Here is a 16,223-nt window from a genome sequence, read left to right on the forward strand (position 1 = left end):
GGGTGCGGGAAAATAACCTAGTCAGACAGACAAAATGAATTGATATAAGCTTTGTTTTTTCCTTAAAAAAAGCAGTACATCAGTTGTTTACAAGTAAACAAAAGGATTGTCCATTTTAGATGTTTCGGGTGTTCCTTCAGAATCAAAGATTATTACATCCTGGCCCAAACCTTCCGCAAGACGGCGGCGGATAGCGGGGAAAGCAAGTTTGGAAACCGGGACCATAGAGATGAAAGTTCAGATCGCATACCACAAGATCAGGCAATCATCCAAAGTCAAAACTTGATAACTGAATGAAAATAAAGAACTTAATACATGCACTGACAAAGGGAGGCTACCAATTTTTGAAGCAAAAGAAAAGTTTTATACAAGCTTCTTTACCTTTGATTCTATTTTTCACCACAATCTCCAATTCAACTGACCTATACAAGATAGTGAAATGTTAATTTTAACCGGAAGCGGAAAACACGATTTCGAAAGTAATTTTTTATCAACACTTTATAAATAAATTCATGTTTATCACATCCGTAACTGTGACAAATAATTACAAATATCTCGGATCTGCTTATCTTACCACGCAGTTGGATCAATACAGCATAAAGAATTAGAGATCTGGCTATTGTTTATTCTAATTAAGGAATGGGTTTTTAAAGAACTTTCTGTTTTTGGTGCTATAGACTAGTATAGAATCTCATTAATTGTGTTGAAATATGGCGGCGGATTACAGTTCTGAAGACGAAGAGAGACAGGGCTTAACTAGCTCATTCCGTACTCAGATGGGTTACGGAACGGCTCCTTCAACCGCGATAATAAAAAAGTCAGCACCAGTCACTCGAAAGTTTATATATAGAAAAGTCAACAGAACGGATACTTTGATGGGCATAGCGTTAAAATATGGAGTAACAGTAAGTCACTTATTCTAACTAAGACATGATAAATGATATTGATCAAATTCTTATCTTATTTACTTAGACTTAGAGTAGAGTAAGACTTAGCATAGCTAGAATCAAGTCTAGATCTACATTAGATATCTAGTTATCTAGATCCTAATTCCTAATTACTTATGTAAAGAAGTGTGTTATTTAAATTATGGTGGCCCGGCTTTTTCAGGTCAATAATTTGGCAGCTTATTAGTTTTATTAATAATACAAACATAATGACAACATAATGCCTTTAATTTCATCAATGATGAATACCTAATCATCAGGCTAATGGCTTGATTCCTTGAATCCATTATCCATTGTAATAAAAGTTTTATTATTATTAGAAAACTTCAAATTAGATGTAGAAATAATCTAGAATGTCTAGATCTATATTACTATATCTAATTTAAGTAATATCTAAAGTCTCTAAAGTTAGATCTAGGCTTGACCTCTTTAAGGGGCCCCTGCATTTTAACATTTGACATCATAACATGAGATAATAGTGTAATATTTAATGTAAAAACACATTTTGGAAACTATTTGGGTGCACAGGGAGGATTTTCAAACTCAGATATATTGTGAATTGAATACACTGATTCCTAGCATCCCTGGGTAATCTGGTTCCATTAAAAGATGGTTCCACCAAGGCACCACCTTGAGGCCATGGTAACTGGAGATCTTAGCAATTAGGGCACGGTCACCTGCTAAAACATAATGATAATAAAAAAAATGTTTAAGAATATATATTGTTGGGTTTTAGCTCCAGACTGTTAAATCCATCTCTATCATGTAGGTATATCACTTAATTCTCATACCAATTTAGAAGAGCTCCAAACTTTTTTATGAACAAAATAAACTCTTTTTTGAACAAATATATTATATACAGGCTTTCATTCTCAGATATACAAATAACAAAATACAAATTAAATCACAAGATTTAAAAATATATCTCAACTCTTTAAAAAGCTATTGATCTTAGCATTCAATATTCACATGTGGGTCCGTCTCAATCTTCCATTTCATCAGCATTTTGCTTTTTTTATACACCATACATTCCATCAATCATTTTAAAAATTACTTATAACCTAATACACACACACACACTCCATATATAACAAGTATTTTAAAATGTGTTCTTGACTGCTTGTGGATTTAGTAATTTTTTTTTCATGTATTTTATTTGGATGACTTTCTGGTTTTTATGTACGAAATTTGTAAGCATTGATGCACTGGGCATTATAGGGTTAGTGCACAATTGTAGTGGACATAATTATTTATTTGAATCATTTGAACTAGCTTAGATTTATAATTGTTGTCTGGTACTTTGACCGATGCTCTTCCGTTTTGTTGACTGGCTATTGGGATGAATTTGCTGGAGATCAAAACTTCATCATTTTCCACATACTATTTCTGCTGATGGTATCACAAATATGTAAGATAAAAAAGTAAATACACAGATCACTGTGCTGATCTTGGGATATTTCAGATCTCTGATTTTCAGCTTTTTCTTCGTTCTCCTGTTCTCAGCAAACATATCTTCACTATTGTTAACCTCTTCTTAAACAGTATATGTTATTTAAGTTATACAGTAGACACGATTGGCTGCTTGGTCAAGTGGTATGCAGTTTAGATGTTGTCAATGGCCCCTAGTTAAAACCTCAGCTGCTGTCATCTCCTGCTGTCCTACAGGAGATGTGAGCAAGGACATCATAATCTTCATATCGAAAAGAATGTACGAAACTTGTAAAACAAAAACATTACATTTTTTAAATGGGCATACGAGTTGTATACATTTTTTAAATATAGATTAGTCTAGCTTGCTCACTGTTCTAAAAGTAGTTTATAATAGTTTCTTCAGTATAACAAAAAAGTCATCAGATAATGTATGTAAATTGAAATTTATAATATACGTTTATTTAATATTTGTTGTTGACAAGCGCTGGTGACATGAATACAATTATAATGACAACTAACACAATCCATAACTCTCAATATTGAATTACCAAAAAATAAAATTAAACAGTGACTCATCTATAAATTTGAATTGTATATATCATGAAAATATGCACAACATGTTTTTGAAGGAAAATGTTGTTTTTATGCTCAATGATTTTTCAATTGTAATTTTTTAAAAAATGTTAATTAGTGTTAGAAGCTTCAAAGTAAAATTAAATAACTAGAGAAAGAAATAGCAACCTTGAAACATTTTCAATGATTCATTAGACCAATACTGTTTAATTGAGCACATAGGACAAGAGTATGGATATTTGGTTACTTAGAAAAATTTATTATCTTTACTGATATCTTAAGAGTGGCCTACGCTTATCTAGGCCAGTGAACCTCTTAAGTCAAGTCATATTGCAAAGCTAACAAGAAAGAAAATGGGAACTAACCCTGTGAAGATCTATATTGAAAGATGATAACTTGTAAAGCATTTATTTTCAAGGTCACTTGATATATTAATTATATAAGTCATTCTTTTATTGCCTGTTGTATTATAGTAGATTGTGAATAGGTTTAAGCTAATAACGACCCATTGAAGATTTTCTTTGTCATATTGTAGTACTTTGCATTAAACAGTAGGAGTTGATTTCTAAAGTTATGATTTTTTTTCTAGTTTTTTCAGACTGAGATGTCTTGTAGGTGTTTGTGAAAGAACCGGCTTTACTTAATTCATTTTTGTTTTGCTAGAGATGTTGAGAGAGGATTCTGGGTTTAAAAACCAAGTGCTCTTACACTCAACTCACCCATAATATTTTTCCACTTAATATTAGATAGAATTGTTGAACTTCACACCTAGATCTAGTGGTTTATTGTGTAGCATCAAATTAAGCTCATTTGTGTTAGTGGCAAATGGGTAACAACAGTGTCATGTGACCATCATATTAGCCAGCTGACTTTACTTTCCCTGTCTTTATGGCTCCTTCTGTCTCGGAAGACATTGGATGCGCCCAGATGAGTCACTGGCTTTGGTTTTGTCTTGAGACAGGGCAGAATCTGAGGTGACTGATCAAGCTAGTTCTGGAGCGGCAGAGTTTGCCACATTTCGTGCATCTATAGGCATCTGTCCTAGGGCTAGCTGACAGGGCAGCATTCTTTTTATTTCTCTTGACTGATGCAGCTTCGTTTCTTTTGCTCTCAGCAAAGTTCGTACCAGCACGTACAGTCTGTCTCCATGCTGCCTGGTCTCCCACATACTTTAGTCGATGCCCGTGGCTCTCATGCCATGCCACAGGTCAGTGATCAGGCCTTCGATGGCGATTGGTCTCGATTAGACTCAGGGAATCCCAAAAATGTTTAATTTAAAATCCCAGCATTCTGGCATTCACCTTAACCAGCTAAGTGCTTGACCACTTTGTCACTTGACCCTACATGCACAATGTTTATGATTTTAATTTAGTCTGTCTTGTATCTAGAGGCAACATCAAAACAATAAAAACATCTCACAGAATGTATAATAGTCTATGAATATTTGTTAATTTTTTTCTAACAGGACAATGACCTGCTTGACTCATGTGACACAATTTTTCAAGTGTCTCATCCTCCTCCTCCTCGTAATAAATCTAAATGTAATTCACGTCTATGTGAAATGTGGAGTATTCAGGGGGCGTAACTTCGGATCCCTTTAATTATTGATTGGGTTATCTCCTCTGTCATTTATGGCTTGTGTATTTGCAGAGTACTAAGAACGCATCTGTTGATTAATTATTTGTATGCTTACATGTAATTGCATTATAATAAAAAAACAACAACAAAACAACGAATAGCTCTTGCCATTTACGTCTTTTCTTTTCATCTTAGCCGGATTGACTTTGTATCGATACTTTTGTGGACACGTGGAGATAGTGTGGTATAGAGATATACACATTCTCTCTACAAATAGACTGTGAATCTGAATTTACACAATGGCACAATTCAGTTTTCTGCTGCCTCCCAGTTCTTCAGTGTCACCTCGGATAGACTGGAGATATTTTCTTTAGCCAACTTGTGAACACTGAATTTTCTATGGTGACAGGAAAATTAAAATAATTGATGCATTTCACTCAACATAAGCGAGTTTTTTTTTTTTTTTTTTTTTTTTACAACGCTTATATCAACTCATTCTGTCAGTCTGGCAAAAAAATTTGTACACATTTTTTCTCCCACACCCAATATCGGATTAAGCTGAACAAGTGAAGAAATCGTACTTGACTGATGTGGTAGTATAAGTTTAATTAGTCCCCTTGAGGACTTTCATGCAAACATTCACCAAGATACTCCCCTTTCTACCCCCCCCCCCCCCAACTGGTCCAGACAATTGATAGGATCATAGCGCATTGAGAAAGCTAAAAGCTAAAAAAAAAAATAATTGCATGGCTGATCCAAACTAATTGATACAATTACACTTTATCTAAGCTTTTTTTTTTTTAATTATTTTTTTAAATGTTTTTCTTGTTTTAATTTTTTAAAAATATTTAACTTTAAAATCGTGAGAATGGAGAAGAAAAAGGTGATCGACAACTCTGTTATCATTTATTCAATGATGATGATGATGATGATGATAGTTACGATGATCTGTGAAGGTTTTCGTGCGCTAACGTCTCTCCCTTTGTGTCACTTGTTGTCGTCCCTGACAGTTGAGCTGAATGTTTTGCCTTCAACACCCGTTTCATCTCATAGTAAATAGTTTCAGTTGACTTGTACACTGTGAAACACTTATTTAGTGATATTAGTTCGTACAGAGACGCACCATAGTGGACAGACTTTGAACGTGACATTTAGTGAAGTCACGACTGAGTTGGGTTAGAGATTATTTATGTTAATATAGTCTCAGTTAGTGTTAGGATTTCAGGGGATAACGTGATATCACAGACAAGAGACTCCACTGTGGCCTTTACCATATTAAACGTCATCTGAGTTTGTATAACGGTTTGGGCTTGTTATATGTGTAGGTCTTGTTACTTGTTAGCTTGTAAGCTTCGTTTTATATTTAACACCATTGACTGCCTCTTCTTGCGTAGATCCAAGGTTGCCTACACATAGATGATATTAGGCCTAACTAGGTTATGCAAACATTAGACAGAATTGGTTCACTTAAGTCCCAGATAATGAAATTAAAAAAGTGAGTTTTAATTAACAGAAATTACAGTTGTTTTTTTTCTAACCCGAGCGTATTATCAAGTCATTCCGTCTGTCTGTCTGGGGTGGAATGTTTTACACGTTATTTCTCCCACTTCCCGTTCTCGGATTAAATGGAAACTTTGCACATTATTCAATGTCGATTGTGCCTGGACCATAGTGCATCGAGCATGCCATAAGAACGAAAGCAGCGCTAAACAAATTTCATCCGAAATAAAGGTCAACGGTCAACCCAAATTACCAATATGATGACAAAATGACTAAGATAGGTAAGGAGTGCAGCATGTCACGTGGCTATGCAGTCCCAGCTGCGACCTACATATTTTGAGAGAGTACTCGTTTTTTTTTTGTTTTTTTTTTTCAAGAACTGTCACAAACATTACTGCCTTCAAAGCTGATTTCATTGGAGTTCACGAGTGCCGGAACCTGAGCATTATTAAGAGACATTTCAGAGATCTGGTAGAGCAGTAAAACGGGGCGGGGTAACCTGCGCAGACGTCACCGTGTTAACGTTTTTAAATATTTCTTGTCACTAGTGACGAGTTCAGTGACTTAATTGTCCTTTGGTTACTTATCGCTATTCTAACAAGAGGATTGTGGTGGAAGGCCGATGACATGTTGTTTAAATAGTTTTTTTTTTTTTTGGCAGGGGGCCCAATCACGTGATCAGAAAATAAGGGTGAAAGAGAGGTCACTGCCTCGAGCATAAATGCAAATTTCACAATGTTTTGTAATCGTTTTAGGGAGGGTAATGAGGGAGAGCTGAGGGGTGTATCACAGTCCTCTCAACCTTTTTTGTTGTTATTATTGTTGTCAACCGTCTTGAGACGTTTTCTGACATTTTCTGGTCTCATGGGAAGCTTCTATTTCTTTTTCTATTTTAGCTATTTCTACGCTTCCACTCATGTCTAGAACCATGCCACACGATCTTATGGAAAATTTCAAAATAATTAAATGTTTTCCTTTAAGTTGACTCTTTATGAAATAAAGTTACTTTCAGGAACTTTGACAATGCTGACATCGTGTGTTTTGTGTGTCATTCACCGTTGCAGCACCCATCAGCCTGTCTATCTGATAAAAAGTTGGAACATATTTTTTCTCCCATTTCCCCATTCTCGGATCAAGTTGAAACTTTGCACAATTATTCATTGTACCTGACAAGACATGAATCTTCATCAATCAATAAAAAAGAAAAAAAGTATTAATTATCGGTGATTAATTATTTTGTTTGATATCGAAATACGGGGAATAACTGCTAGTCAACGAGAGATGTTGTTTCTATGGATTTAATCCCCTTTTTACGTTTTGACACGTTTTTTTTAATCACTTCCCATTATCGGATCAAGTTTTACATAATTATTCATAGTCGATGAGAATACACACATCAATTCAAAAATTAACCAATTCGTTAATCAATTAGTACTAATTAATTAATTTTTGTTTTATGTGGCAGAAAGGGAGCTAAACCCGGCCATTTTCAGATAAATAGCAGTAATTAGTGGTTCTTCCCTTTATATAAGCTTTTTTTTTTTTTAAGTAATATTTTTTTAGGTAAATCTCCATATTTATCCTTACATTGTTGGTGTATTGTGTGTGTGTGAATAATTAAGTTTTGCGTTTTTGTGTGTGTGTCTGTATTGTTTTGTCTGCGATACGATTGGTTAAAAATTCAAATTGAATTCCCAAGGATAAAGCAGACGCTATTTGTTTTCCCGCTAACCGAGCGTAATCTTAATCATTTTGCTGAATACATCGAATTGTCAACGTTACAGCTAAACTGTTGGTGTTCAGAAGTATTCCTGGGCGTTGACTGTAACTAAAACAGAAAAGTATTCGTTGGGTGTGGGTTCGAAGTCCATTAAATTGCAAACGTTTGTATGCATGTATATACAAAGGATGTGGCATTATGTTAATAATAAATCAACTTAAAGCTATTTGTTATGCATTAAATGACGCCGTTGGCATGACCCCAAGTGCGGACCAGCCACGCCCACTTTTTTTTTATTCAAGGACATGTACGCATATGACCAGTTGGTTTAACTCAAACCTTCGCAATAAACATACATAAAACATTAATAACTCTGAACTCGTTTCCCACTGCTACAAAGATCTTTGGGTTGAAGGGACATGGTAGACTGGAAATAAATCTCTCTAGACAGTCGGCATTCTTCACAAAGTTTTCAGTCTGATCCTCTCAGCATCTCGTTAGTCATCGCCAGTTGATTGGAAAGTCTTGGACATGCCATGCGAGTGATTTATGTTTCGTCCCGGTCTTCCAGCGAGGACTTCACAACAAATAGGAATGTATTTCTCTCAAATTACTAACTTTATAGGGAAATATTTACTGTTTTATACTAGGGCTGAAACATAAATTTAGAACAAGAAAAAATACTTAAAAAAAACACAACAAAGATTATATTAAACATAGTTGTATCAATAAGTTTGGATCAGCCATATAGTTAAATTTGTAATAAATCTAGACTAACAATTAAAAAAAAAAGCATTTATAAAACAAAATGGGAGAATGACCTGATTTCGAACTCATTCCTCGAGCCGACATTGTAACCACTCCGCTATGAACATAGAAGATTGAATAGTTATGTATTCTTTCTATAGTCTCGTCGTATCATGTTTGTTTTCACTCAGACGATGACCTATAAAGGGGACTAGTTCAGCTCAAATCACAGCTTCAGCCAAGTACAGTTTCTTTCCTTTGTTCGAGATATCAATCAAAATAATTAATGACCAATAGCTAATTAACTAATTGTTTTATTATTATTACCATTATTGATTCCTGTGTTGTCAGGTAAAGGAAATAACTGTGCAAATGTTCACTTTGATCCCAGATTGGTTGTCGGAGATGGAACGTGAAAAAAACATTTTACCAGACAGAAGGAGTTTATATAAGCCTTGTAAAAAAGGTTTTTAAAAATTGATTTCCCGGTATATCATTGGTTAAGTTTTGCATGACCGTTGACGGTGAACATGCAGCAGGTAGAACTCAACATGACCTGGCGAAACGACCCCCAGCATACAGCACAATGCTCACATGACTTTGTAGCTTCATCAGGATGAGAAAGAATAAGATCCAGTAAAAAAATGTATTCTGGCCATATGGCAAAATAGTCATTAAGTTCTGTTTTTGTTTCGGTTTTGTAAATACATTTTCTGTACCTATCTTCTTTTACTTTTTTTTTTTGGCTTGGTTTGAAGATTAATTATGCATTTATCGAATTTTTAAAAATCAAAAAATGCAATTGTAATGTAAAATGTTTGTTACCAGAACAGAGATCCCTTCCAGAACAATAAATGGAATGTAGTTGCATGTGTGCAATAGGCACCTCCACACGACTGAAGACTATACTTTTATTTTCTAAATCTATTTTTAAAAATAAGATTCCAGAACTAAGCAAACTTGTTTTTTTTTACTAGCCGAGAAACAATCGATGGGTAAAAATACACAACACCGGGTGAAGTTTGTAAGTCGATATAGATCTAGGTCTTAGTGAACACCTCGTGATTCCGAGGGAGGGACACGTCAGGTCTTAGTCTGTCACATGATGGCTTAATGTCACTTTGTGACAGCTTTAAATCACATTATTTTATTTGTTACAGTTGTGTGTCATTTTGTCAGGTGACACTTGTATTTCTGTTTGAAATTGTCTAGAGATTAGCCGATTTTTTATTGTTGTCGCTGTCCTGTTACTATATCGGAATCTATTCTCTCTTGCATAACAAATATCGTCACTAAAGGTGTGCACTCTTCGGTATCTCTATTTGTTGTCACCTTCATGATCCTGTCCCATGTTTAGTGAAAGCGTGGTCGAGAGGCTAAGTGCGCTTGAACTTGGCTTGTCTTGGCTACCTAGAAGGGGGCTCGAGGTTCGACTCCCGACTCGGGCAGAGTTGCGTTTACTGAGCGCCTAAAGGCAGCACGGAAAACCAACTCCTAGATTAACCCCCCCTCCCCCCAACTGGTCCACAAATGAGATTGGACCAAAGCGCTCTGAGCATGCTATAAGCATGAAAGTAGCTATAATAATAATGTTTATTTCTTAAAGCACATACGCGTTATATAATATATATAAGACGTGGGCGATTTAGTTGAATACCACGGAAACTTACAATTTTTCTAAATTTTTCCCATTTCCTGTCTCTGAGAAGTTGTCGCGGGGAGGTAGAGCTGTCGGTCAAAGGCCAAGTGTGAGGCATTTTCCTTTTTTTAAATTTTTGCTTTCATGTACCGCTTTTGTGACAAACTCGTTGCTCAGAAGCGGAATCCTCGACATGGGGTCAGAAGCCACGGTATATATTTCTTTCGTTTGTACATATCAGAGTAGTATTAGTTCTGCTCCCGCATCTCTTGTTTCTACCTACAAAATGGTACAGGCATCTTTGCAAGGTAAACCTTACTAAAGCTTACTAGTAACAGTTATCAGTCAAGGTAGAACCCACAAGTAAGTGGAAAATTAAATCACTAACAGTTAGACGTTTTTAATTATTGCGGATTGAATTTTTCATGAGCCCTCTGTGCTTTTTAAAAAAGCTAATTATGTGGTCTACAATATCATGCCCCAGAAGACAGACCACCCTAAGTATTCAAAGACGACCGCCATTGTAGTGCGCCCACGATACTACTGAAAGTATAACCAACAAAATGCTGTTTTATATGAGGAAAACGAAAGTGTGCATATTAACCATATTTTCCTGTATACAATTCCCCTTTTATCCCGAGTACTTGTCTGCGCCCTAATGCCCTAACACTTAGAAATGTGTACCAATTGGTCAAAGTATTATTGTGTTATGAAATGCTAAGTTACTTTTTATGCCATGATGACCATGTGAACGCTAAAACTTATTTTTTTCTGGCGGACGTATTTTTGTTTCAGTTTTGTTACCTCGTGCGAGGCAAATTTCTTGAATGTTTTGTAAAAAAAACAACAACAGAAAAAAAAAAACAATAACATGAATAACTCTTTCTGAGTAAGGCGCCAAATTATATAAATAAATAAATAACTATACTTACTTAATCATTTTGACTCCCAGTGGAGCGTAAAGCCGCTTTCTCTGGGCAATACTCTTCATTTGGGTCCATGCCCACCCTGCCGTCTTTACTTCTTGTTCTGCTGATCTCTTCTATGTTAGCTTTCGTCACTCATCCCTTCCCCCCTGTGGGTTCCAGTCTAGAGCCTGTAGTGCAATATTTTCAGTTGCTTTTGAGACTGTTATGTCCAAGCCAACCTCCATTTGGCGTCTTTTGATTTCTTGCTGCATTCGTATTTGCTGGGTTGTTTTTCACAACTGTATTTGCTGGGTTGTTTTTCACAACTGTATTTGCTGGGTTGTTTTTCACAACTGTATTTGCTGGGTTGTTTTTCACAACTGTATTTGCTGGGTTGTTTTTCACAACTGTATTTGCTGGGTTGTTTTTCACAACTGTATTTGCTGGGTTGTTTTTCACAACTGTATTTGCTGGGTTGTTTTTCACAACTGTATTTGCTGGGTTGTTTTTCACAACTGTATTTGCTGGGTTGTTTTTCACAACTGTATTTGCTGGGTTGTTTTTCACAACTGTATTTGCTGGGTTGTTGTTCGCAGATAATTTATTGGCCATCTAACATCCATTCTATGTCGCAAGTTTCGCAAGTGTTTTTTTGTTTGTTTTGTTTTTGGCATGCCCGAAGCTTGTCAATATTGCTGTTTGTTACTCTGCGCCATATTTCGTGTCAACTTATATGCATTTTTTGTTATTATCAGTGGACATTGAACACAAGAAAAGCCTATTTCTCCCTCCCCTCTTGTCTTTTTGTATCAGAACTGGCACTATCTCAAGAAATGGCCTTCGTTATTAAAAATAGAAACCAGTCAGTGAACTTGGGGGGGGGGGGGGGGCACGTTGTTTGAACAAATAGATCTTATATACAGGAGAGCGACACAAGTACGTAACGATAGGCGAGTAGTGCTAAAATGGAAGGTCGAGATATACCGGCAATGATCGTCTGCTGAGAACAGGGTCGCACGTAGACGAAGTTAAATTATGAGGCTCCTGCGGTACAGGCGCGTAGGATGTCTTTTTGTTTTGGAGCAAAGCTTAGATTAGTTACATGTCGAAATAGAATTAGTGTATTAAATCAATTTCATGCACAGTATACATACAGTGAAGCTTTTTTAATTTATCTAATCTGATGTACAAAAATATAGTAATTGTTGAAGAACAGGATAATAGATCCACACTCTTTAGTACTACAGAATCAAAATTTTCAGCTCTTCTATTTGTCAATGTTATTTAGTTGACAATGAAGTTCAATTTAGCGACTCTGATCTAGTTAAGTTTATCGTGAACATCTCATATACGTTTTGGAATTTTTAGAAGTTAAATTGGATGACCCAAATGGGGTAGTTCCGAATCTCTTCTCAGTCACATGGGTGTGTTGTTTACATTAATGACCTCATTGATTTCATTGTAATTTAAACATGAAAATAGTCTAGATCTAGACATCTTTAAGTAATTCACTAATTTTTATGATTATATTTAGTAGGTCTACTAGATCTAGGCTAGCACTAAATCTAGATCTACATCTTATCATAGGAAGATATTGCCATGTATAAGACCACAGTCACGTGACTTTTTATAAAGTAGGTCAGAGATTCGGAACCACCTCATTGCAATGTATGCTGGGAAATGCTATTAAGGTGAAGAGCTTAAACTATTAAACATGAAGTTTGAATCTTATTGACTGACCCCGCTTATTGTATTGTCGTGTGTATATGCCTTCTCTAAAAATTAGCTTCTATAATTACTACTAGACAATAAAGAACCAGAACCCTCTATTGGAGAGACCCCTGCTTATTTCTAACCCTCTTGCGCTTCTTTGTAATTTGAAATGTACTTTCGTAATGTAATCATGTTTTTAATTGTTTATACAATTTAAACCACCTTGACCTTGACACTTATACTACCTGACATGATATTCCTCCTACTCCTCTTTTTTTTTTTTTTAATTTAACAAAATTGTACGGGTTGAAATTAATGTTATAATGCTAGCAGCATGGGCTGTAGCGTAAAAGCAAAAGCAGGTCACGGCTTAGCCGAAGACAAGGCGGGCGGCCCCCTCACCATGTCCACGCTAAGGTAGTGCCTTGCAGGAGAGTGACAAAGGATAACACTTATTACAGAGCTTTATATTAACTCACTCTGTCTGTCTGGTAAAAAGTTAGTACACACCCATTCTCGGATCAAGTTACAACTTTTGCTAAAATGATTAATTGGCATAGACAAGACATGAATCGATAAACACAGTTAAATAAACAAAATTAGCCAGAGAGTCAATTAATTACTGGTAATGAATTTATTTGTTTGAATCGAATTAAGGAAATAACGTGTACATCATTAAGAGATATAGTTGTAAGTGTGAAGTTATTTCCCTTATATATATATATATATATATATATATATATATATATATATATATATATATATATATATATATTTAAAGATTTTTTAATACCTGCTTGTTTTTAATCTTTTTTTTTTTTCGTATGCTCGTCAATATTTCAATGACATTTCCATTTTTAGCGGCCCCCGAAAGTGGAAAAGACACTATTAGTTTTGTGTGGAATGTCTGTGCGTCCGTCTGTCCGTCCGTCCCGTTTAGATCTCGTAATCTAGAAAAGATAGTGAAAATCCGACATCATGATATTTTAGACTATTCAACGGCTACTTTTTTCTTTTCTGAAAGCGAAAAATCTAATTTTTTAAATCACCTATGCAAGCAGTTTTTTTCATAAAAATACACCACTTTTACAACTATTCATTATTAATAGTAACAAACACGGGAGGCTCCTTAGTAGGGAAGATCACAATTTACCATATTTTTAACACATAAATGCAAACGGTTTTAGATTTTTTGTCAAAATTTTTTTAATTACATTTGTACTGCTTAGTTAAGTTATGTTATACTAACTACTACATTTACACACACACACACACAAAATGTTTACTTTTTTTAAAGAGAAAAAATCTATTTAGTATACATATAAGTTGGACATAATTTAAAATAACAATTGATAAGTAGTTTTTCATATTATCGCGTGAATTGCAGGATGGATTAGTATCAATAAAATACTAAACTAAAGGAATTTTTTTTTTACGGAAATGTTTCTCTCTTGAGGAATAAGAGATTGTCCCATTACAAAACAATTAGATATTCATTATAAGACATTAGTTAGGCTAGGTTCACATCCAACTTCACATTAACTTTCCTCTATCCTTTCGTCTGTAGACCGCTGGGGCACCACATAAGATCCGTCTACTTTCTTTCTCCATTCTTCTCTGTCATTTGTCTTTGATAGAATTTCATTCTGTTGTTCTTTCTGAAAATATTGAAACCTGCCCTTTTTTTTTTGTTGTGGATCACTTCAGGGGCCGATTTTGAGTTTGTGTCTCCACACAAACTGTCTTTGTAACCTTGATTTTTTTTTTCGTTCCTTTTATTTTAATGTATTAGTTTCAGTGTCGTAAGATCTCAACGATGAGATCTCTAAAACTGTTCACTCAATATTGCTTTCGGCGAGGGAAATCGGTCGAATTTTTGTTTTTGTAATCGCGTCACAACTTTAATAGACGATATTTTAATTCGCGTTACAACACCAGTGAAAAGTGAGGAAAAAAGTGTGTGTGTATGTGTGAGTGTGGGGGGGGGGATCTATTTTACTCATCTTTTTACCGCTTGCAGATCTGCAGTGATCAAACTCCATACAGACTGTTGTTATAATATCTATTATTTTTCGCCGCTTTTTTGTTTAACTCCATTCGTCTGGTTTAAAACATAGCGTTTAATCTTTTTGGGGCACGTCAAGAAACAGACGGATTCATACAACGACCACGTTGTAATTTAAAGTGAAATATGAGGGGGGAAAAACGAATTGCTATTTCATATGGTCGATGTCGAACACAGTGCTCTAAACATAATAGTGTTTTTTTAGCGCACTAAAATACAAGTGTATTTTAACAAATATTATATATATATATATATATATATATATATATATATATATATATATATATATATATATATATATATATATATAAGTTTACCATTAGCTCTATCTATACATACGAAAAACAAAAACTGCAGTAATAACTTTCCGGTGGTCATAAGGCACGCACAATGTCTCTGTAGGAAATGCAAGTCCTTCAGAGTAGAAATGTGAACGGCGAACATGCTCACCTCCAGCACGGCATGTAGTAATATCCAGGTATCTCATATCTAGACCCTTAACAGGCCCCCATTTAGGGATGTCATTGACGCGATCTTTGATCAACAAAAAGATAAAGCTAACAACAAAATTTTTTTTTTTGTGCTCGCTTGGTTAGAGGAGCAAGTCTAAATATAACGGAGTTCGTACACCTTGGATAATGGGAGAAAAAGTTCCACGAAAAATCGGGATAGAAATGACGTTAGTAAAAGCTAGTAGTTTAATAATGTAACCGATGTATGTGCGAGTTGTGACTTAATGTATTTTTACAGTGCCTAGACAATGATCCTTACATGCTTGGGTGTACTGTATGTTGTATTACAGATGCGAGCACGAACCAGAAGCATACATCGTCACAAAAAGGATCATTACATAATAACTAAGTTAAGTCGTGATGAATAGAATAGTGAACTTTATTTCAGAATGGGCCCCAGTTAAGTCAGTAACAAAATAGGATGTTATCCTGTCGAGAGCCTAGCAGTAACTGTCCGAAAATCTACACATCGATAATCTGTAACCCAATACCTAAAAATGGCGCCTTCTAGACTAAACTAAGTGCCTTAAAATAAACACACACAAAATTAATTAAACAAATGTCACTATTATTAATTAAACTATTGCCACTTTGAGCACTCTCCCCATTGTATTGTCTATGGCTTACATAGATTATAATTACATCAAAGTTGCAAAGTTCTATTTCATTGCTTTCCTGTCTACTCTGACACTGCTGACCAAAACATTTCAACAAAAGGCGCTGACCTACTTTCTTTGAAGTGGCCAATCATAGTTTGACCTAGTTCGATACATTTCGTTAAGGGACTGGACTATAAAACACTTAGCAAATTAATTGCAAAGAATGAAAACGACACAGAAAACCCGTTTGTCACAAAATGTTTTGTATCGTCAAGTCTTAAAACGCTAACC

General features: G+C 35.2%; 1 protein-coding gene across 2 annotated transcripts in view; it reads left to right on the forward strand.

Moving 5' to 3' along the window:
- The first annotated feature begins 474 nt into the window (after positions 1–474).
- The window catches only part of LOC106056001 (lysM and putative peptidoglycan-binding domain-containing protein 2-like), a 58,007-nt gene continuing 42,258 nt past the window's right edge, over positions 475–16,223 (forward strand). For both annotated transcript variants that reach the window (XR_001215638.2, XM_013212534.2), the window contains exon 1: positions 475–905. Coding sequence is in view for 1 of the 2 variants with exons in the window: in XM_013212534.2 (XP_013067988.2) it covers positions 711–905 (195 nt within the window). In the remaining variant the exon portion in view is untranslated. The remainder of the gene's footprint in view (positions 906–16,223) is intronic.

This window comes from Biomphalaria glabrata, chromosome 18 (genome assembly GCF_947242115.1).
Source record: "Biomphalaria glabrata chromosome 18, xgBioGlab47.1, whole genome shotgun sequence".
Classification (NCBI taxonomy): Eukaryota; Metazoa; Mollusca; class Gastropoda; family Planorbidae; genus Biomphalaria; species Biomphalaria glabrata.